The sequence below is a fragment of the Anomalospiza imberbis genome, chromosome Z, assembly GCF_031753505.1.
Source record: "Anomalospiza imberbis isolate Cuckoo-Finch-1a 21T00152 chromosome Z, ASM3175350v1, whole genome shotgun sequence".
Taxonomy (NCBI): Eukaryota; Metazoa; Chordata; class Aves; order Passeriformes; family Viduidae; genus Anomalospiza; species Anomalospiza imberbis.
In genome coordinates, this window is record NC_089721.1 from 56,221,868 (window position 1) to 56,249,285 (window position 27,418).

The following is a 27,418-nucleotide window of genomic DNA, read 5'->3' on the forward strand; positions in this document are numbered from 1 at the left end:
ACAGCCATCTCCATTCCCAGAGGTAATCACTTTTGGTTGTAACAGTCACTACTTTTCCAAACTTACACTATGGCACAAATACTTTAACTCTTTCTGGTGAAAAATGAAACATCTTTTTTATCATTGGGGGTGAGTGCATGTCTCTCTGGAGGAAAAGAAAGGTTAGACCTCTGACTGAGGTAGACTGAATTCAAGTGATAAATCCCTCACTTCAAAGGTGAGGAACTACACAGAGGCAACTAGCATGCAGTCATCCCCTACACAATCATTCCAGGCAGTGCACAGACCTGTGCAAGGAATTCAAGCTAAGACTAAGCATAGTGTATGTGACACTAAAGATTTGAGTTTGCATCCAAAGCAGTCTAGGAATGATTGATTGGCTAATGAATGAATAGGGGTATAAAGCAATAGAGCTACCAGGATGTTTTTACTGCAAGACATGAGCAAATGTGATTTGGAGCTGAGAGGCTGAGTTAGCAAAACTAGACACATGGTAAATGCGAGCTGTGGAAAAGATCCCCCACAACATGACACTGAAGCTATCCAGATTGGTAATGGATATGTTTTGCTTCCATACAATGAAAATTAAGATATATGTGTGCATTTGTATTATACAAATAATCTATAAAAGTTTTAATTTCAGGCTACTAATTCTTAGCTGTCTTGCAATTGATCTACAAGAATCTAATTGTCTTATTATTTACTTTTCTCCTTTTACCACAGATCACAGATTCTCTTCCATTTTCATTTTTCAACAAATAATTATAGTGCCTGACATCTTAATAAATAAGCATTGCTAGAGGAACAAAGTTAATGAGATCTATCCTGCTAATTTCCTGTCATGGTCTTTGAAAATGCTTTATGTTCCACACATAAACATGTACTCTATTTAGGATTATCTCCTCCCCTCTTTGCCCTCATTAAGTGCTCCAGAAGGAAAGCAGTTGAGTGTACTAGAGCCAATACCTCCTGCCCATGGATGATTTTCTATGACATCATTTTCTATTATTTATTTTCTTTTTTTCCCCCAAAACAAGTACCAGAGGAGGCTGTTACTAACAAAAAATCCCCACAGAAACACACACAGTATCCCCAACAACACCCCCAAAAAGCAAAGAAAAAATTAAACTCCAGAACAGAATAAAATATGAGGTACTTCATACTAGTCTAGAAACTAATTTCTCCTCATGAATTTCTTTCTGTCCATCAATTACAGAACTAGTTTTTTAGTTCAAGCCAGCAAATGGAGTAAGTTGCATTCCACTTGAAAAGAAAACACAGATTTTTCCATCTCATAAATAAAAATATATGCAGTGTATTCCTTAAAGAATAAAGAATCCTTAAAGAATTGTAGTTCCAATGCCATTTCTAACATGATGATTCCTTGCCACAGCTTTACTCTGAACAGAATTTTAACAATACACTTTTTTGCACCTGGGTTTGACATCCAAGGAAAAGGCTTAGTGACTTTAGCCTACAGAGAGAACAAGACAAAAGGATTTGGACATTTCCTGATTTTTTTTCCCTCCTCCTAGTCTTAGAACAGAAAGCCTAAGGCAGAACAGCAGAGATGCTTGAAAAACAAAGAAAACTAAACCAAACCAAGCAACCCAACCAATGACCAACCCATCTAACCAAGCAAAAAAAAAAAAAAAAAAAAAAAAAAAAAGGAAAGAAACCAACCTGAAGAACTTAAAGTCTGTACAGTAAAACAACTACAGAAGAGACAGTCTTGTGTTCCTTTATTTAAATATAAAAGTACATGGGCAACAGCTGATATTTTTACTTTCACATAGGAACTAGGAGAGTAAAAAAAAAATAAATAAAAAAAACAAAACCAAACCTGATTCAGTGTTTGGACTTGAAAATATTTAACCAGTAATGATGTCCAGATCTTTCTCTAGGAAATGTTAAATACCGTATCTCTGTTTATTGTCTTTTATTCTTTTATTGGTTCAAAGAAAGATCTTTCTCATTCACTCACTTGTGCTGTGGGTTTCTCCACTCTGTACATCTCTCTTTCCTTCTAAAAAAAGAAAATGTCCCGTTCCGCTATAAAGGGGGAAGGCAGGGAGGATTCTTTTTGGCAGATTTCTCAGATGAAAATAAAATGCAAATGCAGCAATATTATATCTGAGAACCGTTTATTGATACAAAAGGGTAAGTGTTCCTACGAAAAGGGGGATAGAAAAAGGAGCAGAGAGGGAAAAAGGGAGAGATAGAGAAAGAAACAGAAGAGAGGGACAGCGTTACCACAAGAACCCTGACGCTCTGTCAACGTCGGCTTGGCAGACTGAGCACGCATGCTGCCGACCGTGGTGTGTCGGCGTAGCTCCAGTGGTGGGCTGGGCAGCAGCGATTCCAAGCAGCAGCGGTCTGCACGTCCCTTCCATCGGCGGAGAAGAGGCTGCTGTGGCTATGGGTGCGCTCCTGGAGGAGCTGCGGGCTCTCAGGGCGGGCTCTCAGCTGCGGGCGCGTCTCAGAGCAGGTGGCGGGGCCGCAGCGCTCGCAGCTGGGTTGCCGGTGGCGGCGACAGGCTGGTCGCTGTGGGCCAGTGCTACGGCAGGCTGGCGCAGCGGGCAGCGCAGGAAACACCGGCGGGCTCGGCTGGGGGCAGGCGGCAGCCCGGGAAGCACAGCTGGCTACGGCGGCACCTACTCTGCCGGGGAGGCAGCGGAGCACAAGGTCCTCCCTTTGGTGAGCTGGCTCGTGGAAAAGGTGAAACAGGGCAAAGCAGGTACGCGTAGGGAAACGGGACCAGCGGGGAAAGCGAGTCGGGGGGACAAGGGCCAAGAGTGAGCCCCTGATCCCTCCAAGAAACGTAAAGAAAAATGGCTGGTGTTGTGTCGCAGCTATCTACTTTAATGTGCTAAGGCTTCTCCTACAGCCCGACGTCACGGGCGCTTTTGGCAAGCTTTCTTTGCGGGCACTCGGGCATCTGCCCCAGCAGCCTGTGGCGGGTTCACTGGCAGCCCGATCGTGGAAGTTTTCTCTGTCCCGGTCGGCTGCCAGGGGAAGCCTCTCCGGGGACAGGGCTGTCAGCACATGTACAGCCCTTATAGGAATCCTTCGCTTCATGTGTACCATACGTCGAGGCATAAATAAAAATCAGACTGGTTCCTCTCAGAGAAGTTTCTTTCATCCTTCTGAGTATGTTTCATGGCTGGGTTAGCTGGATCAAATAATGAGCCTTTGTCTGTGCCACATATGCAGGAAATAACCAACCTGTTAGAATAACTTTTGAATGAATGCATTTGGTCCACCTTGAATCCCAAAAAAACACCTCCAAACTAAGAACATGGAATGGTCTTAGGCAGCAAAGTTGAGTCCCGTTTTTCATTCCAGTCACTGAATGACTGAATGGCTCTAAGAAGGTTTTTATACAACTTGCTTTTATGGAGGTCAAATTTTCAGCCATGAGTTTGATCTCAGGTGTGAGTTTTGAGTTTTGTTCTTTTCCCATTGCAGTAGTTTGATCACTTTTCAGAGACCAGTTTGGATAGTGGCAACCTGTGGAAATTCAAGAGCTCACAAATAAGTAACAAACTAAAGACATTTAGACATTTTTTTTCCCCAGCATGTGAAGTGGCAGCATAAGAAACAGCAGCAGTACAGGCTGGCCTTCGATATCACACTCAAGGCCTGCAGAGTAAGTACATCAGCTTGTTTAGTTGTTTTGCTCTTTTCTTTCTCTGCTGTACTTTGTATTTTGGAATTGTTTTTTTCCAATGGGCTGGTATAGAATGATTTATGTAGGCACACTGAATGAAATCAGCTTTTGAAATGCTGGCTTATAGCAACAAAATGCTATGTCAAACTAAGGTAGTGATTTATCACAGCTCCTGCTCATTTGCAGGAACATTTGGGTTGTTTGAGATAGAAAATCTGGCAAGACACTCAGATATTTGTCTACCAGTAAAATTCAATTTTCAGTGTGTTATTTGGAACAGACATTTTGAGGGTCAGACATACATCACAAAGCTCAGGATCATGCACTGGTGATACTAAAAGTCAATTTTTTTGAGTCAACTCAGACTCTTCCTTTAGTTCAAACTTCCTCCCATTTTTATTATTATATGTCATGACCAAGTAACTCTGAGGCAGAAACACAGACTGGGCAAGTCTGGTTTTGTTGCCATGGATGATCATCTTGGAAGAAAATGATCAGCAGATTATTTGATCAATGGGCTTCAAACACCACTACTAAAACAAAACAGTATTCTTTGTGCAATTTTCTTTTCTTCATACTGATTTTTTTTTTCTGCTAGGAAAATCGAGCACGGGATTACTTAATGAAATGTGTCCTGTCAGTGAGACCTGCTTATTTAAGGAAATCAGTTTCCCTTCCCAGGCACATGTACTCCCTCAGAAATTTATTGACAAAATCATAGAACCATAGAAGAGTTTGGGTTGGAAGGAACTGTAAATGTTACCTAGTTCCAACCCTTCTGCCATGGGCAGGGTTACCTTCCTCTAGAGCAGGTTGCTCAGAGCTCCATCCAGTCTCTCCTTGAACAGCACCTTGGGCAACCTGTTGCAGTGTCTCAGAGAGCTCATAGAATCTGCCTTCTTTCGATTTAAAGTCATTATTCCTTGTCCTATCACTACAGGCCCTTGTAAAAATGTTCTTGTCCCATTTAGGTATTACATACCACCCTGTTTGAGAAGGACAAATGCAGTATATTAGATTATTAGGATTTTGGGGGTGTAAAAAGTTTTTCAACTAGTAAATATAATTGGTCTCTTCACTCTTTATCATGTCATATCTCTCTAGAAATTAGGCAGTCAAGTAGATAGATTAATTTGCCACAGTATTGGTATAGCTGAGAGTGGCAACTGGGAGATCAGGTGACTTAATGCTTGGACTTAAATCTGCAGGTCATACCTGTGTGCATCCCTGAAGCTGCTGTTTTTTATGAGAGGTTTTGGACTGTACTGTTAGCTTATTTCTCTGATTATTTTCTAAGATAAAGCCTCAGAAAGTTTAAAGAGGTAGTGGAATAGTTTATTTTGTTAACATAGTATAAAGTGCATGTATGTTTAGTTTACTAAACACTTGTCTTCTAGGACCACAGTGGAACAGTTTGTGGACACATCAGATTTTAACAGCTTGAGACCAGGGGAGGCTGAAAGACAGAGACCACGAGTGAGGTGCACTCCAGCACAGCATGGTGAGACAAGGCTTGGATAATCACTTACAGCTGACTTTAGATCTATTTGCAGACTCAGGAGGTCTTCGAAACCTGGGCCAGAATTCTGTTACTATCACTGCATCCACTGATTCTCTTTTTACTAATGAACATTGATGCCAATGTGTAGAAAAAAAATTGATGATTTGTATAAATGACAGCACCGTTGAGACAGAGACTACCAGCAATAATGGATGTAGCTTTGTTCAGTTTGTTCCCAGCCATTTTGATGTTTTGCTGCTCCATCCACATAAATCTAAGTGTGTTCAGCAAGTGTCTTCCTTAATTTGGTGAAAATGATGTCACGTTTTAGAAGTTAGTCTCTTGCTATGAGATCTTTCTAGTGCATGAGCTGGTGGCTGTTGCCCATTGCAAGTCAGAAAGTAACACGAAATATGCTTAACACTGGGAAAAAAAAAAAAAAAGTGCCCTGATTTGCAGAGCTGACAAGCCTGACAAGATTTTGTGGTGCTCTAGGAGTATTCTGTGACACAGTTGATATGTTATAAATGCCAAATTTCATAACTAGTCTGGTTTTGGTTTTGTGTTGTTGTGGGTATTTTTTTTTTTTTACTTTTCAATTGATAGAATGTGATTACACCAAGAGAGCCCTTCATGCACCTCCCCTCCTAACTACTGCTACCCTTTGTGCTGTATTTATTACTGAATGGTTAGTAATTACCCACACTGTGGCTTTTAGGGGTGTGAGTAATGTGTAGCTTTTACTCTGTCAGAATGGCTCCACTTCCCAAAATGCACGAGTCAGGTGGCTGACACCCTCAGATGACCTGTCAATTTACCTTAACTGCTCTAATTGCCGTGATATATTAAACACAATCTAAGGTTTCAAACCATGGGTGTCATCTGTTCCATGTCAGATGTTTGTGGTTGTTTTTAATCAGGAAGATCGGCTTATTTTTTTCCCCCATCACCTGCTGGGTTTGCCTCACTTTTATTTTATACCATCTCCAAGGACTGTGAAGAGCAGTTTGGAATAGGAAAGGGAGGCTGGATCTTGCTTTGCCATCATAATGTGCAGCAGCAGGGAAAAAATCATCCCATTTATAGTGGCAATGCACAGCTGAGACAACTTGCGTGGTGCAGCAAGGCATGTGGGCTGCAATAGTTAGTGTCACTTCTGCCCTGCTCCTTCGCTTCTTGGCTGATGCAGGGAGGTGATTCCCGCTTGCTGCTCAGCTTTCACTGCTGTATGGAATCAGGGAAAATTAGGGAGGCATGCAACAACATTCTATTGGAGGGTTTCCTACAGTGCTTTCCCCTGACAGGCCAAGTATCTTCTAGCCTCGACAAGGGGATTGTCAACAGCACACTGAAGAACCTCACTGTTCACTGCTGAACAGCCTAGATAGGCTGCTGCAGTTGCAGGCCCACCACACCACTAGACTGGAAGCACTGCTGGCAGTTCCTTGTCCAATGCCCCACTCAGAGCAAGGTCACTTGCTCTGAACAGGTTTTTCATGCGTTTAACATGAGTTTCCTGTACTTTGTGTCCAATTGCTTCTGTCATTGGATACCACTGAGAAAAGTCTGATTGTTTTCTTCACTCACCTCCATTAAATGTTTATATATAGAGATAACATCCCCTTTTGGGATCTACAGGATAAACAGTCCCATCTCTTTCAGCTTCCCCTTGTGTGAGAGATGCCCTGGTCCATTCATCATGCTTGTGGCCCTTTTCTGCATTCCTTCAGTCTGTACTGTCTCTTGTATTGATGCGCCCAGGAGTGGACTTAGCACTCCAGACATGTCTTACCAGGGCTGAACACAGAGGAAAGATCAGCTCTTGAACTGCTGGTAACTGTACCTAATTACCTAATTACTGTACTCTTAATGCAGTCCAGGAGGCTATTTGACATATTTGTCATGAGGTCAGATTACTGGGTTGTGCTGAGCTTGGTGTCCACTTGGGCCCTGGGTCCTTCCCTGCCAAACTGTTTTTCAGCTGGGTGACTCCTGCATATATAGGCTGAGTCTGGTCCTCTCAATTGCAGGACTTTCCATTTCCCTTTATTCAACTTCATGAGCTTTCTCTTGTAATTTTTCTACAAACTTCTGAGGGCCCTCTGAATGGTGGCACAGCCCTCTGGTGTACAGAGGTGCACATGCTACCCTGCAAAAGTTCCTGCTACTCTTGCCATTGGGCTTCTTTCAGCTTGCCAAGTTCCTCAGCTTCCCTCAGCAGCTGTTTTCCAGTTACTCCATTAGTCCCAGCATCTCTAATCTTCAGATTCTCCCCATGCCAGTGAGAGACATTGATAGTCCAGCATCAGCTCTCCTACTGGGTGTTGTCTCTACTGTGCCATTCTCAACCCCAATGCTCCTGCTCCCCTTGAGTTCTGTACCTGACTTGTATTAGGTACAGTAATTTTACATGTAATTATGCACATACATGTGCTGATCTGTGCTTTAGAAATGAGGACAAAGAGAACAATGCAGTGAATGCCCAAGTCTGTATGCTGGAGATCGTTTGTATTGCCCTATTAGACCTCTTTTCCCTCTACGGCAGCCAAATTCTAACTGAGGCTCTTGACTTTTGATTTAGGAGACAAAACTTTGCCTTTAACTGTCTTGGTGCTACTTACCTGTCACTCCTGGAAGCTCCTTGGAGTGTCTCATCAGGACTCAGGTAAAGGACATGATGAAGCCTGTGAGTTACCCAAGCTCAAATATATGACAGGCAAAAAATGAGCAGGCCAGCTTAGCTAAGGAACAGCTACTCACATGCTTTGTCTGATCCCACAGTGTTGGTGAGAGGCTGGCCAGTTGCATCAGCATGACATTTGGTCAGTTTTTCTTGGTGTCACACTGGTGACAGGAGGACTGTGAAGCTGGTGCATTGGCAGTGATGGATCTCACTCACCTCTGAGTTCAGGGAGCCTGCCAGGGAATTCTGCTCTGTTATATGAAAACCACATGCATTTTTCTTGCTGAAGAGTTAGATGGCAAATAAATTCACAACACTTTCTGCATTGTTATGTTTATTTTATTTATATTTGTATTCCATTGCTTTATCCATTATGATTGGTTTGAAAAGTAAACTTTTATTTTCTTTTAATGACTATAACAGTTAATGTTGGTCTCTCTTCCCATACAGTTGAACAATTATTTAATAACAAACAACTAAAGAAGTCCGAGACAAACATGACAGCATTAAAAAAAATTAACAGACCAAAGCTGATGCATGGAGGAAGAAAAGGAATCAACCACTTATTTCTTAGAAAGATGCATTCCCTTAAAAAATTACCAAAATTTAAAAAAATGTATTTTATGGGAAAGAGCATGGAGTGTACATGTGCACATGCTGATGCTTCCACATCCATATCCCCAAACACACACACACAGATATATATATATGTATGTATACACGCATATGCACATACACAGACACTCATGTATTAGATTGGACAAGTAACTTATTTTTTTCCCTGGGAGAAAATTATTATAACTTTTGATTATATTAATTACATCTGTCTTTAAATCAGGAAAACTTATTTAAACACAGAACATAAACTACTTTAAGAACTCTAACATATTTGGCTAAACCTTGGAAATCACTGCCTATTTAGCATAAAACACATGAAAAAAATCAACTTTGGTAACTTTTTATTTAAATGTACACCATCACCAGGTTCTTAGTGCTGATTTGGCTTGCTTTGCCTTTGGAATAATCTCTATCATTATTAAAAATGTCTTTTATTAAAAATTTCTTGCAATATGTAGGAAAAAAATGTCTAAATACTGACCACTATACTCGATGCCCCAGTGTTATCCCCTTTCTAGAGCCCATAGAGCATGCTTTACTATAGCAATCATATTTCTATTTTGCATGCACTGACTCCTGTTTTGCTGCTCTTGCAGGTACCTCCTGCTCTCTTGCTTTTGTTCTTCTGAAGAGATGATAGACCCTTGATGGTCTCTTTTCAGTGGGCACAGGTGAGAAGTAGCCCTTCTAGAGCAATAGAGGGAGGTGAAAATGCTAGTTTTTGTAACAACACTGTCCTTGAGGAAGCAAAAGTAACACTGAAAGGCTGAAGGCTGGCTCTGAGACCTCCCATCCAGAAAATGAGAAACTTCAAGAACATACAGAGAAAGTAAAAAGCAACAGGGAGTAGCTTTTTGTGAGACATCTCAAAAAATGTGTAATTTATTTAACACAAAGGTGCTTAAAGTCCATTTAGTCTGTTGTTAAGAAAGGCTTGACAAGAGTGGCTTCCCAACTACACAGAGTATCATTCTCTGTATTCTCTCCGCAGATAAGGAATTTTGGTCACTGAGGACGTTGTTCACCCATTAAGTTTCTGTACATCTTGAGCTGTTGTCTGTAGGTCCCTGTAGAGTTACACCTTATCTGTTTTCTTCTTTCTCTGCCTTGTTCTTTATTAATCCATTCATCAGGAGAGCCAAATAACTTGCCCGATGTAAGTTTTGTTGCTTTAGAGCCTCAGTTCTTGGAGAAAACTAATAAGTTTCATAAGTCTCCAGCTTCTCTCAAATCTGATAGAAATCATCGATTTTTCTGTTGTGGATTAGTAAAAAAACCACACCCTTCAAAAGACCCTGCAACTCCATTTTCATAAAACCTAAGTGAGGTTATGTTCAGATTTGTTTCATATTACAGTTGTCACTAATCTATGTTAACACAAACCAGAAGTTCATTACCAAATCTCTTATTACAGAGACAATCAATGAAAGCTCTCAAGTCTTTAACAACTGAAATCAAGTTTGGTGTCATAGGAACCTTTTACAACCTTTCATTACTTCAGAGTAATGCTGAGTTCAGTCAGTTGAAATGATTCCTCTATAAAGGCACTATGAAGTGCTTTGAAGCTTAACACAACAGCATGTTTAAAGGTAAGTATCACAGAAAAAAAATATGTAAGAAAAACAAAACCTGATTGAAGAACTAGAAAAGTGATTAAAAAACCACAACAAAACAAAAAATCCAAACAATAACCTCTTTTTTCCCTCTCCTTCCCCCACTTCTCCCAATCCCAGAATGATGTGGAACGCTGGCATGACTAGAAACATATGTAATAAGATCAGGTAGAAAAAGCATTAACAAGGAAAACAAGATTCTTTTTGTTTGTAGCCCTGAGCAAATTACTGATGAAGCTGGAATACCTATCAGAAGATTCAAGAGGAAATTGCTTTTCTCTCTCTATGGGAGGGGATAAAATGATACTTTTACATAGTGATGCCACATTCCAAACATTCGTATTTGCTTATCAGCCACCACGGAGTGGGACAGGAGAGACAGCCTGTGGTATGTGATGGCCAGATGGTGGCTGACTAGCTATGCTCAGAAGCAAGAGTACCTGTTGGGAGATACTCAGCAGAAGGCCACACATTGTCAGGTGGAGGAAGAAAACTCCATGTTCTTCCTAGCAGAAAAAGTGACCAAAACAAGTAAACTTCTCCCTCCTTTGCAGCTGGTTCATCTCCTGTGTAATAATGGGCTTTTACCATTACAGGGATTTTGGCCAGGTCAAACACAAATCTTCTAGGGTTCAACTCTGCATTTTACTCTTTTGCTTCATACAGTGTGCCCTCCCAGAAAATGAAACATAGGGGTTTGTGGGAAAAAAAAAAACAAACAGATAGAAAAAAGGAAAACACTTCCAACTGATAAGTTTTGCATTCGCAAAATGTATGCATTCACATAAATGTAATTGAATTTTTTCTCAGGTAATTTTTTCTAAGCCTAATCTTCAGACTGAGCTGCAGTGAATAGTCTCAAAACAGCATATGGTAATAGTGTAAAAAAATGAAGACTAAATTATGCACAAACCCCCATATTTTTCAATTTGTGTAGTGACTTTGATCTTTACGCACTAAATCCACACCTTTGCATCTTTATGTTAATCTTTCAAATACAGTGCTGCCCAGACTGAGAACACCACATGGCAACTGTCCATAGTGGCAGTGAAATCCAAGTGTACTGCATCAACTACAGCTTCTTCTCAAACAGTGCCATAGCCAGGAACTTTGGAGGAGTTCAAGACACCCTTTATAAGCAATTGAAGTCATAATTCCAGGCAGTTGCCAGCTACATGAATCATCCCAAATAAGTTATATTTTTCATCTTTAAAATGAGGCAAGCTCAAGAGTAGCTGTGGCAATGAATTCCAGAAGCTAGTTATATCCTGCAGAAGTGCCAGCAGAACAGAAATCATCTGTGTGTGCATTCCAATCCCCAAAGAATTAACCTGATTGCAAAGACTACCAAAGGAGGTAAGAATACTTAGGTCCATCCCTTTGAAAGCAAAGGATAATGCTGCTTGCATAGCTCTAGAGATGCAGAAAAGCCCCCATCATAGGTACACCAAATGTTCACAGACAAAAGCACTTTTTCCCAGCAAGAATTTTACAAGTCCTGACTTAAGCAAGCAGGCAAATAAATCAGAATGTGCTACAACATTGAGCTAGAAAATATTTGCTGTTATTCTTTAGTGTCTGCTACCCCTCTATTTCAAATGTTCCAATCACTGGATACTCCATGAGATTTTCTTCTCTTTCTGTCTCAGAAGACGTAAACATACCTAAAGTTATTCTAGGAGAAGGCAGCAACACAGTTCAGCACTTACTCAGGAAAAAGTAACTTTTCACAATAACACAAGTGTACAAAATTCATTACAAGGCACAGAATACATAGATGTGTTCCACTTGATTCCCATTTATTCGGAAGTATTTCTCTTCTGGTATTCTGTATCACTTTCATTTTTTTTTTCAGAAGAAAGCCTCCTCAGGGCATATTTGGCATAGAAGACTTGATTTGCTGCAATGGATCCTTCTAGATCATCTATCCACATGTTAATTTACTTGGATTAAGTTCTGGAAGAAAGTATTGTGTTAGCCCAGTGTAGCAAATCACATTACTGGGCACTGTTTAGCTGCAACAGGGACCTTCAGTTAGTCCCTCCTGCTCTAACCTTTGTTACTACTTATCTTTACTGTATTTTCCTGCAAGTTACCCAAATTAAATTTATTTTTCTCTGAAAAGATGAAATATTAGGGTGATTGAGAAGGATCCTTTTCCTAAGGGGATAAAAGGATATGAAATTACATGACAGATAGGGCACTTCAGGAAATGATGACTGTTGCTTTTTTTTTTTTTTTAATGTAATATAGAGATACTGAGAACATTTGCTGTCAGTCACAGCATGAATTCAAGGAAAATACCTCAGCACTGCAGAGCTATATCTGAATCCCTGTTCAAGTAGTTGAGATCAGAAACCCTCCCATTGTCATTAAATTATGAATCACAATTAAATATAACCTGCCTGTTCAGCTGAAGGATATGGCTGTCTTCCCAGAAATACAAGGCTATCTGGCATTTGGGAATAGTGGCCAAGCTTTGAGGGGCCTGGAGCAGAGTAGGGGGCATTAAATGCTAAGCCTTTTTTGGTTCCACAGCCTCTTAATAGTCTGTTGCAGTTAGGAAAGAAAGCACATACCAAGGAACAAAAGAAAAAGAAAGTAAAATTGCAGATTTAATTTCAAAACAGCTAGTCTGGAGGTCAGCTGAAGGACCTGAATTTCAGTAAAGCTTTAGTAGCAGGGGCACTCTCTGCCATTGTTTGTGGCTGAAGAGGATCTTATCCCTGATAAAGGAGCTAGAACTGATATGATTCTTCTTTTTCTCAATAATCCATGTTGCTCAGATGAGGTTCCCAGCAGCATATTTGGGGTTAACAACATTGACACTGGAGAGAAGCATTTGTGACAATAACTGTGGTTCCCAAATTTCCTGCTCTCAGGGACTAACAAGCAGGCTCAGTCCATGAGGGTTGTCATGTTCTTGAACTCTGCAGTAGGAAGAAAATTGGACTTTGCTTTTATTCAGTTGGTAGTTTTTAGAGACACATCCTGGTTGTCATCTCTTTCTGTAAAACAAAGGGAAATAAAAAAAACCAATGGCATTTGTGATAAAGCGTGCACAGGCCTCTTCACTGTTAGTATTTCTGCAACTCTGCAAATTCATGTGGTTTTATATGGCACCATGTTTCTGCCCCTTTCTGTCACTTTCAAGGACAATGAACATAACTGCAAGTAAAATACAGCATTTTGCCACTTTTGACAGCTTTAATAACGTGATAAATCCCTAGCCATGTCAGGTAAATGGTGCTACATCCTCCTGCCCTAAGAAATAAATAAACTGCAAATGCCAGAAACCTTTTAATTTAATGTAAGAAAAAAGATTCAAATAATTCTCATTGAACCTGTAGCCAACAGGAGTCCTAGATATACCTTCTCTGCCTAGTTATTTCTGTCTACCCACAGGCACAAAGGTCACAGGAACACAAACCTTGAGGACTTGACAAGAGCTGTGGCATTCCTCTTTAGGATAGGGTTTTGGACCATTCACGGGCTCTGTTAGGAACTGTAGTTTGGGATTCACATAGGATTTTATTTATCTGATTTACAAACACTCTGATACAAACTCTCTCTGGTAACTGGCTGCCCCATTCTATAAAACTTCATATTTGTCAGCATATTTTCTGGAAAGGCATTATCTGACCAACAGCCATCCACATACACCAAACCACACAGCATTTACCTTGGAAAATCAATTACGATTTGCCAATTACCAGAAGTCTCTGAAAAATCTCTTAGTTTGCTTGAATAATTTTTTTAATTTACAAGGTCATTAAGATCTAATGCAAATGTCTTCATGACAATTTTGTAACTGTATCTTACTCTGTGTTTAACAGATTACTTTTCCAACTAGAATCCTACACATAATCATGGGACTTTCTCCTCCTTTTCCAAACCTTTAACTAGTTTTTCTTTCTTGTATATTTATCTTGCATTACTTGTTATTTTGTTGCCGTGCATGTAACAGAATGGGATGTTGTCATTTGTTATAAAGACAATGGTAATTAGTACAGGAGTTTTTACAGTAATATGTGATCTCCACAGTGGTATATACAATAAACTGAACTAGTACTGGATTCTCCTCCAATTTGTTAAAGATGACAAAGCTGACTGTTCATGGAAAAATCTGTCTCCCTTTCTCCTTAAATGTTTTTGTGGGGTTTTTTTTTTTGGGGTTATTTTGTTTTGTTTCTTAAATAGCTGTGATTAGGTTTATTTCATTAGAGCAGCAAACACCAAATGCAGAATTAAATAAAATTCAGCACAATGTTGGACATCTTCCTACCGAAGATTAATTAGGTGTTAAAACATTTCAAGGCAGTTTTTATCTTTGCTGGCCCCTAATTTTACACATATTCAGTGTCTGCATGTTTGTAGTGTACTTCCTGTAATCAAGACTGATAGATCTTGAAGTAAAACACTTCAACTTCCTTCTGCAATTTCTGCTGAACAGTAATTTTCAGTCAGACTGTATCATCTTACCCTGTTATAAAAGCAGTCCAGGGAGCAATGCGGACCATATCAGAGCCATTGTAAACTGGGCCAACTGCAATAGGATCAGAGATAGCAGTCTAGATATGGATAACTGTGTCCAGGAAGAGGGCAGAGTAGGAACTTAGATGATCTATGCATAAGATGTAAACTATATTGCTTTAAACTAGTTTGCTATGACAGCCATGAAGCATGAACCTATCGTGCCATTTCTAATTTCTCTCTAGAGGAAGATTTTTTTTTAATAGTAATACAAATTCTCCCCAAGCTTCTCTCTCCCTTAATTTCTGAGTTTTTTTTGGTTATACAATTACATTCACAGTCTTCTCCCTAGATCCTATTTCCCCACCCTGTCAGGAGAACATTGCTGCAAATGGCTCCGTAACTTCCTTCCTTCAAGGCCTTCTGTCCCAACAGCTGCTAGGCTACACTTTTGGAAATTTCACCAAAGCTGTAAAGTCGGTAAAACGCTTAACCTTAATAAACATTGACATCACTGATGCATAGAAACATTCTCTGTATTGATCTATATTGCTACTGGTAAATGAAGGACACACAAGTACAGTCACATTGCATGCCTGCATATATGTGCTTAAGCTTTTACTGATTTCACCCAATGACAGTGAATTAGATGTGCTTTAAAAAAAAGAAAAAGCCCATGATTCCTGTGATAGTGAACTGGTGCAAGCTTTGTGGGAGTGACCCACTTGTACTTGTTATTTTCTTAGAGGAATTCACAAAACAACCAGGAAATAGTTTTTCAAAGAGACTGATATAATTTGGATGCTGGCAAAGAAAAAGTTAGCTTCACTCAAAATGCTGGTAAGAAGGAGAGGAAGGGTCATACCCACAATGTCCAATCTTGGCTGGGTGGTAGCAAGAAGAATCCTGTATGCTGCAGAGCCTGCTGCTGAGCCTGTTACTGAACAAGCTGCTCCTGCTTGCCGGACTCTGCTTCCTTTGAGACACTTACCTTTAAAAATTAACCACCCACTCTTCTCAGAGCCTGCTGGCATACCTCTCACTGATTCTGATGGGCACCAGAGAACTTAGAACACAGTCCCCCCTCCACTTAACTCTGCAGAACAGTCCCCCTCAAACCTCACCAAAGATCTGATCCTTAGTTACTCTGCTGCTGCATAGCCTTGGGTGGAGCTGTATAACAAAAAGCTGAATGTTCTTCAGTGTCACCTGAGTCTTCTTGGGTTTGTGCTTCTGTGAAACATCACTGCTCATTTTAAACTGGGAAAGGTGTAGAAGTATGCCTTGACTAACAATTACTGATTAAAAGCACATAAGAGTATTTCCCAAACACGGCAGATGACAACCAGCTATCAACTGACTCTTCTGAGAAGGCAGGAAGACTGGAAATGCACTTTGCCTTAAGGTACTGTGATACCCAGTCCCTGCTAGATATTGAATGAAATATAAAGGGTAGACAGACAAGGGAATCAGAAAGTCAAACACAGAGAAGCACACATGAGCACTTGAAAAGATACTGAAAACTTTCAAAATCTTTCTGTGCTCACTAATAGAAACTCTCCATACCAGAACTTTTGATAGCAGATGCACTTCCTCTTGAGAATTAATTACAAGACACTCCAGAGCATCTTTCTGCATTGCTATATTCAGACTTGCTCCTGCTCTCAATTCTGGATTACACAGTTAACTCAAAAAAATGAAGGCAGAAGTACATGCTGTTTTTCAAATCCAAAATCCAAATCAGAAGCCTGGACTCATTCTATGTGTTGAATATGCCCAAGACAGTAATGATGAGAATTTAACATGGACTCATTTCTAAGGAACATAAAGAGAAACAATTGCTATTCTTTATGAAGTCCTTCAAGTATTTACTTACTTGCTGGAATTAATGCTAACAAGCCACTCTGTAAGCATCAGGAATCTATCTGATTTGTTAGTATTTGTGATTTCATGGAAGGACACATTCTTGAATATTTTTCAGGGAGTACCAACTTGATTTCATAGATGAAAGGAAGAAAAAATATTTAAAAAGGTAATCAATATTTATATCTGAAGAATGTCTGGTCCTCTCCCTTCCATAATACTCCAACATAAATTTCAGATACATTCAGCACATAAATCTATACCTAATTATTTCAACTTTTACTCCTCAATTCACTTTTAAATGCAGCAGGAGAAGAATGGAAAAAATGCAACATAGCCAGAAGTAGCTGAGAAAATCTCTTTAACATGACAAATTAGCCTGTGGTAAGATATTGAATGCATTTGAATGGATTACAAGAAGAATTAATTTCTCATAAAGAATAATGTTCTTCTAAGAAAGTTATATTTCTGTGCTTATGTGAGTATAATATATAGCTGGCAAAACACAAAGCAAAAACCCTTCAAACAAATATCACCTCTGTACCAGTATATAACAGAAGCCAGAGGCCCCTCCTGTGCAAAAGCTGATGTGAAAGTAGGTGAAGTAAAAAAACAATATAAGTAATAGTATTCTATAAGAACACCAGGAAAATTAATAAATGTAATAATGAGCTTCACTAAAACCAGTGTTGTTTTAAAGACTCAAATCCTCCTTGGGTGCCAGGGTCCCATCCTCACTTCCAGTTCTCCAAAGTGAAGCAAAGCATGTCTTGATATTCCCTCTCCTCAGCTCCTCCTGCTGCTAGTTAGCAAGCCTAAGGATGACGTGGAAACATCTCCTTTTAACCCTTTGACAACTGTTAAACACAATGAGGTTTTTAAATGTATATACAAGTGTGTTTGCAGACAAGTGGATAGAGAAACAGCATTACCGGCTGACAAACAGGGATACCTTGCCTGGAGGTACCCATCAGCCTGGAAGACCTGACCAAGAGGCAAAGAGCAAGGGCATGCCAGCAGTGGGCACCATGCCAAATACACTTGCCAAGCTTACTGACTCCACAGGGAGCCACTCATGTCTCCAAATACTGCAACCAAAAAAACCCAAATGAAACCAAACCAAACCAAACCAAACCAAACCAAACCAAACAAAAAAAACTTCCACAAACAAAAACCATTGCCTAGCATTAACCACAGTCTCACAGGTAAGGAACTTAGGATCTATTCAACCATCCTGTGAAGCAGTGTTGGACAGAAACATGATACACAAACAGGCCTTCCAGTTTATGGACCCGTAACAGTCAAATCCAACCTGACCTGAGGTTCATGACTAAAAGGCTCTGCCGAGCAAACACAAGCATCACGGGGACACACATTTCTCCTCCCTACTCTCATGGACAGAAAAGCAAGCCACAGCCACAGGGAATGGTATATGCACACAGAGAGGCCCAGTGATGCACCAATGCGGCCAGTTCACAGTCTTTTTGCAGTTCAAATCACAACTGCAGAATAAACAGATGAGAAAGATCTGTTCATCAAGGCACAAATGGCTATGACATCTGCTACTTTTTCTTGCTGCTTTCTTCACAAACTTCTCAATAGTTAACAAATAATTAACATGTGGACAAAGCTCTTTCTGTCCCGATGACAAAAGAAGCTGTTTACAATGGATTAGCTCTTGATCGTGAGGTCTACAATCCTGTGCTGCACAACTAATCTGACAGACAGCTAATTGATCAGGATTGGAAGGCTGACAACAGAACTGTAACAGTAAATTCATCTACAAAACTTTTTATTTTAATGGAAGTTTTAGTTAGAACCATGCTCTGAATATTCATTTAGAAATTGTTCTCCAAAGTTAGTAAAAAATAAATTCCTCTACTTCTTCCATTGCTGCTCTCTCTGTATCCTGACTGAAAAAAACCCGACAGACTAGTAATTGCTGTCCAGTGGGTATATTGATCATTCGGTTATTTCCTTTGTTAGGTTTCACAATGTCTTCCACTTGAATGAGTCTCAATTATCATGATGCACAGCATTGAATTAATCTCTCAGACAATCGCTTTGGCTTCAGGGTAGTTATTTTGAAGCTAAGGACAGGCTGACAATAATCCTATTTGGTTCCTCCTGTATGTGTTTGGTGATGTTTGAGGACACAGATAATATTCCTGTCTGCAAATGTAACCCCTTATCGCTGACGACAAAGGTATTTTATCAACTAACTGCAAGCAGGAACAGGATCAGGAAATTACCCTGCCAAGTACACCTATGAGTAGAGTTAGACCCAGCTAGATACAAGGTACATGCATATGGATGACTGACTTGCTTAAAATCGTCATATTCCAAGGAGATATTTTCACCTTCTGCATGTTTTTGTCTTCTGTAACAGTAAAATAAAAGTTGGGTTTAGTGTACCTTACTATATTAAATGGACTTGAAATGTGTTGCTTTTTACACTGAAGTAATGCAGAGTGAATAAGCAAACACTACAACTATATTTAGCATAAAATTTTTGCATAACGTTAATCAAGAGACAAGTTAGTTCTCTACTGTGAACTACAATTTTGTTGCATATAGTAGGTATTTTACATAGATTATTTTATACACTAACAGATCTAATTAAATGGGACAATAAATACCTCTTTCCTTATTTCCTTTTTCTTTTGCAGAACTTCTAAGCTCATACAACATGAGATTTTTTTTCCTCTGACAATTAGAAAAAGTGGATTTGTTGTTTCTCAGTTTTCTGGTTCTTGTGTGTTTAGAGAGAATATTAACAGTCCAATCCAACATTGAACAAAACTAATAGAGTCACTCAACAAGTACTGGTCAAATTAAGAAAACACATACTTTTAGTTAAGCAAAGTAGTTTTTCTGAAATTTCTTCTTTATACTGCCTTTACAATTGCCTTATGACGAGCTAGACTATTAAAGGGAGCTGTTAAGTGCTAAAGGAAGGAGATCATAGCCATTTTTTTAACAGTTAACTAAAATCTCACTAGGAAAGTCCTTCTGTCTTCAGTTAAGTGCAAGCAAAGCAGCTGATGACATAGAAGTAGTCACTAAAAATGTGTGCCAGAAATTATATATTCAGAAAATCCAGTGCATCTTAAGGCTCTGCTTTCTTCGAGCACCACAGTTGAGAATTCTATTTTTCAGCAATGTTAAAGTCTAGAGTTTTCAATTTCCTTCTAATTTCCTGCAGGACATGGAAAAGATGGCATTTACCTATAACTGGTTTCTTCTTTAGTTAGTGATCAGATCACTTTTTTGAGAAATTCTCTCTCCTTGTAAAATGTAAAGAAAATTCTGTTGGATATTAACACCATAACTGGACTGAGGGCAGGAAATATTAGGTTGTTTGGGTTTTTTGGTTGGTTGGTTGTTTTTTTGCACTTCTGAAAGTGCAAAAACCCCTGTTTTCTAGTTGGTAGCAGTCACTGAAAAAGTCTGAACAACACTAAAGGTTACATGTTACCTGCCCAAAGCTTAAGCCATCCAGGCTGCACACACAACACACTAGGAAGTCTGGAAAGATAAACAGCTGGAGGTATCTTTAAAACAGTGTCTTAATATTACTGTTGCCTTGCTTCTTCTAAGTGCTATAACACAGGACATCTTGAAAAGATCTGAAGGGCTGTACTTTGATGGCAATGAGCAGCAGTATAGAAGTAAAACTAGGTAGCTATAAAGGATAGTGACAACAAGAACACAGTAACTATAATAAGATTAGTTCTCCTGCACTCTTGAGCTCAAACTGTCCTCTGCTGATTGGCAAATAATTTGTATTTCAGACTCTACTGATTTGTGGATGCATTCATTGCTTTCATGAAGAATATAAGAGGATATACAAAGACTATGCACTGGAAAAGTGCAAATTCTAATTTTCACTATCAATATAAAAAAAAAAAAAACTAAGCAGACAAAGCGATATTTTGGAAAAAACTCCAATGAATTAAATTTATTTTAAAATATATGCTTGAAATTTTTTTCTGTATAAAAAGTCCCTTCTAATCATTCTGTTTCACACAGCTGTGCTTCATCTGAGCACACCCATGACATAATGGCAGTAGTTTGCCATGTTTTGCTAAACCTGCTACAGCTGAGTTTTCCACTGTAAGTACTGAATGAAACTAGTGCCAGAAGTGTTATGTTTATAGTATTTCTACTACATTTATGGCATTTCTGGCAATGAATTGCCTGGTGAGCAAACATTCTTTTGTGGTATAGACAAAGATGCAGCAAAGCTGCTAATTTTCTAGTGAAAAGACATAAATTAGACATATATCAGTAGCTACTTTGGCCTTATGCACAGAGGCAGAGTGACAAGACTTACAGAGCTGAGGGACTGATATTTATGAGGTCTGTAACTCTGGAAAAGCAAAAAGCACAAAAGAGAAATTCTCAAGTGTTCACCTGAACAGTATATGACTACATTACTGTTAATTGGCACATCCTGAAATAGACAGGAGACTTGGCAGAACTTGTGTGAAAACAGAGGCTTCTTGGTTTGGTATCTTGACTTCCATGTTATAATTACTTTTAAGCAGCTGCAAATACCAGATGAAAATGTTTTCAGAAACCAATCATGCTATATAGCCAATGGAAGCTTTTACAGTGAGAATAATGGGGCAAGAAAATAGTAATGGCCTTGTTTATCCTGCAGAGAAAGTCCATACTCATAGAGGCAATTACTAGATTCACCATTTTTACACACTCAGCTCCACTGATGGCCACCACTTCCAGACCCAATTTTAGCCAGTTCCTACCATGGCTGATAGTCTCTGCATCTAAATGAAACCAACATTTCAAAAGTAAGTAGAACAGTGCAGGTAAGCAATATCCTTCTCTACTTTTTGTCATTCAAATGTAATTATTACTATCTGTTCTTATGAAAAAATGTTTATAAAAATTTCTTTGAGAAAAAGCTCAATGTTTTCATAGATGTGATTTATAAAAAAAAACTTGAGAAGAATAAGTGAAGCAGATTACTATATTCTGCTGTCTATTACCCCTGACCTCTGACGAAAATTTTGCTACCATCAATAGTTTCCAGTTATTTAGGAATCTGCTGGGAAACTAACTGATTTGCACTACTATCAAACCAGTAGGAGTGGGATGGACTGAGATTCCCCTCCCACTGGCACCTTTAGTTTAAAGGCCTCTTCACCAGCTTGGCAAGCCTATGACTGAAAATGCTCTTCCCCTCCTCTGACAGATGGACCCATCAGCCCCCAGCAGACAAAAGCTTGCTCACTTCCCATTTCCACCAGTGTAACTCCTATAGCAACAGCAAAGCAAATCAGCAAACACCAGAGCAGGGACACTGTGGAGGGAATGTGTCCCACAGTAAACCCATGCTGGGGTGGCGGAACACAAGAAGCAAGAAACAACAGAGACCTTCCCAGTCTCCTGCCTTGCCCCTCACCTCCCCGAAGGGAATAGGAGTATCTGAATGTAACCTAGCAGACTCAAGGTGAGTGCAGACCTGCAAGCAGGGAGAAGTTTTACACTAAATTAGAACCCAGGGAAGAAAGGTGTTTCTTTGCCAAGTGTTTTGTTTAATTCCCTTTTTTCTCCTCAATACACAGATCAGTAATCAAAAGTTTTGTTAACTGGCAATAAATTAAATAAATTCCATGAACCAAGATTGTTTTGCTCATGATGTGCTTATAAAGTTATATGGTATATTTCTTAAATACTACATACTGTAGAATACATTGTCAGAGAAAAGGGATCACAGGAAGGAAGTAGAGGAGCAAAAACTTGCGGTAGCTGTACTAGTGTTTGAACAACAAATTTATGAGCTGAGGCAGCTGTGTAAAGATTCTCACTAAAAAGTATATTTAGATGCTGTGTTTGAATTTTGACAAGCTGTCACCTGCAAAGGATGAGGGTGGGATGAAGGTAATAGGCACCCGCATGCTTATGGTGTTTTGGCCATTGGAAGAGGCTCAGAAGTGAATTAAGGTGGACTACTGACAGTGGGAAATAAAGCTGGCCACACAGGGAAACTGCACAAAACAAATAACACGTCTTAAAGCTATGTATGCTTCCCCATAAGCTTCCCCATGGAGGCAGACTTTAAAGGTCTTCTGAGAGCTCTCACGGTGCTGCTTTTTCTGTCTGTTGGCTGCAAAGAAGAAATCATATGCTTTCAGATGTCTTCTTTGTCCCTAAATTAACCAATTGGACACTTTTCTTCAGGATGCCCTGTGGGGTCAGTGACTATGTCAGTTTCCTCTTTTGTCCCCATATAAAACAACCCTATGAAAGACTCAAGAATATGTCAAATTAACCTGCTGATGGGTATGGGAAAATGACATGTTGCATTTTAAACTATAACCACCTCTTTGACTGCAGAAAGGACAAGTTATGCAACCCCTAGATGGGAGGAAGAACCCTGTTTGAATTATTTCTTCACTTGATTTTATAACTGCTGCACTGGTTTACAAAAGTCTAATAAAATCTATTTTAAACATAGATCATAAGTCCTGCAGACTAATATTATGATTTACCTACTGCCAACTTCCCCAATTATTCTCCCTTCTTAAAATTATGTTGAGAAATCAGTTGTCCTCCCATTTATTAAAGCATGTGGCAGTCTGTTGTCCTGGGGTGACAGGACATTTTCATGCTTTGTACCCCAATCGTGTATTCCTGTTCCCGTGCTCTCAGTTTGTTTTGTCTATAGCCGTGCCTCTCCCCCGGCTGCTTGCTATGGCTTGCTGCTGCTAGCTTTAGGCCTGCTTCGCTTGCTCTGCTCTCTTGATTTTTTTTTTTTTTTTTTTTTTTTTCCCTTTGCTTGCCTTATTTTTGCCATTTTTCTATTTTTGTTTTTCCCTTCCTTCCTTCCTCCCCTTCCCTGAAGACATCGGACCTGCTTCGGACCTTGATTCGGGAACGTCAAGGAACTCCTCCGGAGTCTGCATTACAGAGAAGCTCAGCACCCTCCTCAGCAGACTGCCCAAGCCGTTTGGCCTCTCTTGGACTGGTGAAAACGTTTGTTGTCATCTCGGGCTGTTTTTCTTGTGTTGAGGAGTTGTGGAGGTTTCCTTTAAAGGGCTCCTTTAGAGATTTTCCCCTAATTTGTCCTAAACCAGGACACTGTTTATTTAATCATCTCTTGGCCCGTTTTCTAATTAAGGGAGATAATGCAGATTCATTTCCTCTCATGGTGAACCTGGCAGTCCACAGGTTGTCCTGATCTGCCACATTAAAATTCAAGACTATTTGTAATGCCTGCTTTATTTGGCAATTCCCTCCCTTCTCCTTGCTCAGCTGAAAAGAAAAATGCAGGTATTTTTTTTTTCTGCCTTTCCACACGGCTGACACCCACCCAAGTCAAGGACAGGAAGAGGGAAGCAGATGAAACATTTATTTGAGAGATGGTGAATCCCAGCAAAGTTAATAATCACACAATGATCCCAAGGATAATTTTGTGAAGGGAGGAATACAAAAAGAAAGCACGCACCAATTGGAGCGCATTCCTATCTTGATCTGCTGCTGGGCTTGAGTAACCTCCTCCATCACTCTGTCCCCATGTGTCAACTTTGTGCAGGGGTATTGATACCCACTAACTGCAGCATTAAACCATTTTTGTCCTTTCTGTATTCTAAAGCTCCTGTAATAAACTTAAGATCACCCTTATTCCTATTTCTGAGATATTCTGATTTGTATCTTGCTTATGATTCAACTTCAGTGTGTAATAGCTGCAGGCTAAACTAGCATCACTAGTCTGGCAGAAAAACTCTCTTTAGCAGGATTGCCTTCTAGCCCATTGGACATATTTATATAGCATATTAAATTCTCCTATGCAGAAAAAAAACATAGATACATTTCAGCTTATCAATATATGTCAAAGAAGTGTCTTTCAGGGGGCCTTGCAAACTGTTGAAAACAAGATGATACATTTGTCTTACTTCACAGACTCTCCTCCGATCAGTGTAAGTATATACAAGAACCACACCTGCAACAGCTCCAATTCCTGTAGAAATGCAGGCAGTCATCACTTTGCCACACTTTCAGAATTATTTCCTATCAACTGTGCTACACATGGCCTTGCAATGTGCCTTCATATGAAAGAAAGAAAACATGATGTGGTGCTGGGTACCCTTTCTAGCTAATACCTCAGCTGTCCTGTGATTATGTGTAGAAAAAAACAAACCAAAACAAAACAAAAAAAAACCCAATAAAACCCAAACAAACAAACAAAAACCCAAAAAACCCCCACCCACTGATTCCAGCACTTCCTAATAGGCTGTATGACACAGTATATTCCAAACTCTGACCTATGGGGAAATGTCTCCCTGATCCCTTTCAAAGTTGGCTAAGCACCCACAGTGAGGATCTAACTGCTTTCTGAATTGTTCCTTACTTTTCCTTCTCTGCTTATATAATTTTTTTTTAATTTGCATTTGCAAGCAACAGCAAAAACATTTCCATTTCTGGGCCCTTGCTTCTGGAAACAATGATTTTAATTTTAATCTATTTCAGTCCACAAGGAAGTGTCTGGTTTTGTTACACTGCTAATTATCTGAACCTCTGTCTCACTTCATCTACCTCACTTAGATTCAGATTGTCCTCTGGATGTAACACACTCAATACCTTCACAAACACCTACTTAAGGACTTTAAAAACTCACAGTTCACCTTTATATAGATAACTGTTCCCGTTACATGCATTTAAGTGAGTGCTATGATTTACTGCCATGCTGTTACTGACCAGTGAAAACAGACAGAATAAAATTATATACTAAATATATAGTACAGGAAGAAGCAGAAGACAAATGAACTTCTATTTTCAAATGCCAGGATTTTCCACCTTGTGTTTTTCCATACAACATACATTGCGCTTTTCTCTTTCTACAGAGCCTACTAAAGATTTCACAAATACTGCAGCAGAAGGAATGGGTCTATGCAGAGAGGCAGAGTTCATCCCTTTAAATAGTCTGTGTTGAATGAAGAGCCTTGTTCCTAAAGGAAACTCACTCCAATAAGGATGAGTGTCTTGGTGAAGGGAGGAGGAAAATTTCCTAGAGTTTTTGCCCAGACCCCACACTTACCAAAGGCTCTAATTCTTTGCGGTCTATGAGGTTGAGCTCTGTCACAAAATAATAAAAATGCTTGTAACAGGTGTTGACATGGGCCTCAGCCCCCATACGGATGATACGGTCGAAGTGATGGATGTAGACATGAACAAACACCCGAAAAAGCCGACAGAGTATCTTCTTGCAGATCTGGAGAAAGTTCTTCGGAAAGGGAACACCTGTGAATAGAGGAGGCAAGGTTGTCATAACCATCCTTTCATCCTGCCAAGACAAAAACTTTACAGCCAAGTGTGAGATTGTAACTGCAAACTAGGTTATGACTTCCTAGGCCTCCTTTACAATCTCGAAGATCACTTTATGCATGCATTTGTTTGACAGCTAGCACCAAAGATAGCCATATACTTAAACAGCTTTAATGGATTGAGACTGACAGGAACAAGTTATTTTTTTCCTATGTATAATTTAATGAATCCATCCAGTATTGTAACATTCAGAAAGGTGATTTTCACTGAAGTGCACACCGAACTATTAACATCAATGGATTTACATCATGCAGTAACTGTTCCCCAAAGTGATACAAACAGAGCACTTATTAGAAGTAACACACTTCCTGCTCATGTTACTCAACAGTGGCATTTCACAGCATCAAATTTAATAACAAATTTGAAATAACTGACAGAAGGACCCTTTTGCTTTCAACTTCCTCCCAGTTACATGTACCAATCTGATTGCTCCTTTAATAGAAAATCTCTTGAAGAGATAAAGGAATGGCTCTTTCAAAACACTTCTAAAGTTACACTACTTTGTACCTGGAGACTCCAAAGCAGCTGCAAAAGAACCATGTGCTAATAAACTGTCAGGCATCAATAATGGGGCACAAATAATTTCTTCAGAACTGCTCTCCATTAAAGGTTGATCTTGCATGGAGTTATGTGCCACTAAGTTGTCCCCAAAATCTTCAAGTTTCATCGCCTTTTATGATTGTCTCTCAGACATAATGACTTTAGTGCCATGCTTGGAACTTTACTGCTACTCTGCTTTGTTGCATAGTTTTCTGATTTTTTGGTTATCTAATTCATGCTTTAGTTAGATTTGAACCACATAAATGCAGCTATTGCATCTTAAAAAATTAGAAGAACCCTCACAGCCAAGCATTTCCATACTACCTAAAAGCCCAGTTCATGCTCTGAACAAGAAAAATGTTTATTATTGTCAGAAAGAAGGTGGAGGTACAAAATTAACATTTTTTCAAGCTTTCTAGTTTTCAAATTTTAGTCTCCTGTTAAATGTTTCTTAGCACTCCTAAGAGTGCTGAATTGACAGACAAATTTCCCAGTTTTGCCTAGGGTTATGTGAGGACATACAGAGAGAATTTCCATACCAAAACCAGATTTTTATTTCAAATTACATAAATTATCACCTGTGCTGTAACCAGTCTGCATCTGATCAACATAAACATGCATCTTATTTTGGAATACCTGGCCAAGGAGGTACCAGGATATATACCCACTGTGGATAGGAACATTGGTGTGTCCATCAGCATGTGAGTAGGGAAACACATCAGCCTGCAGAAGTATCCCTGAACTGCTTCTACATTTGCCATTGCTGAGGTGCAGATAATGTTGGGAAATATCTTGCATTTTTTGTCTTGTACTACGTTCACTAGATATTTCAAAATTCTTTTGAAATAATTTTAAGTAGCTTGTAGACATGCAGTGCTGCCCTTCTTATTCTTTAAACCAAGGATCAGAAAAAATATCTGGATCTATCAAAGCACAGCTACTTTATCTTCTTAAGAAATGTTTTCTTTTTGTTGTCAAATCCATTCATTTAAATGCTAAAGCTATTATGGAAGATTATGGAGGAGAAGGCTTGAATGCTCAAGACATGAACAGAGACATGGTTAAATTACAGAAATGACAGTATATACAGATGTCTTGGCAATGTT

The 27,418-nt window shown here is 39.4% G+C and overlaps 1 protein-coding gene and 1 long non-coding RNA gene across 3 annotated transcripts in view; both read right to left on the minus strand.

The window, feature by feature from the left end:
* The window catches only part of LOC137465030 (uncharacterized), a 474,100-nt gene that overhangs the window by 9,470 nt on the left and 437,212 nt on the right, over nt 1-27,418 (minus strand). The gene's annotated exons all lie outside the window — the stretch shown is intronic.
* Nucleotides 12,845-27,418, minus strand: part of MOB3B (MOB kinase activator 3B) — a 76,681-nt gene continuing 62,107 nt past the window's right edge. For both annotated transcript variants that reach the window (XM_068176712.1, XM_068176714.1), the window contains exons 3-4: nt 25,486-25,688; nt 12,845-13,093 (exon numbers count right to left, since the gene is read on the minus strand). In XM_068176712.1, the coding sequence (XP_068032813.1) occupies nt 13,064-13,093; nt 25,486-25,688 (233 nt within the window). In that variant the 3' untranslated portion in view covers nt 12,845-13,063. The remainder of the gene's footprint in view (nt 13,094-25,485; nt 25,689-27,418) is intronic.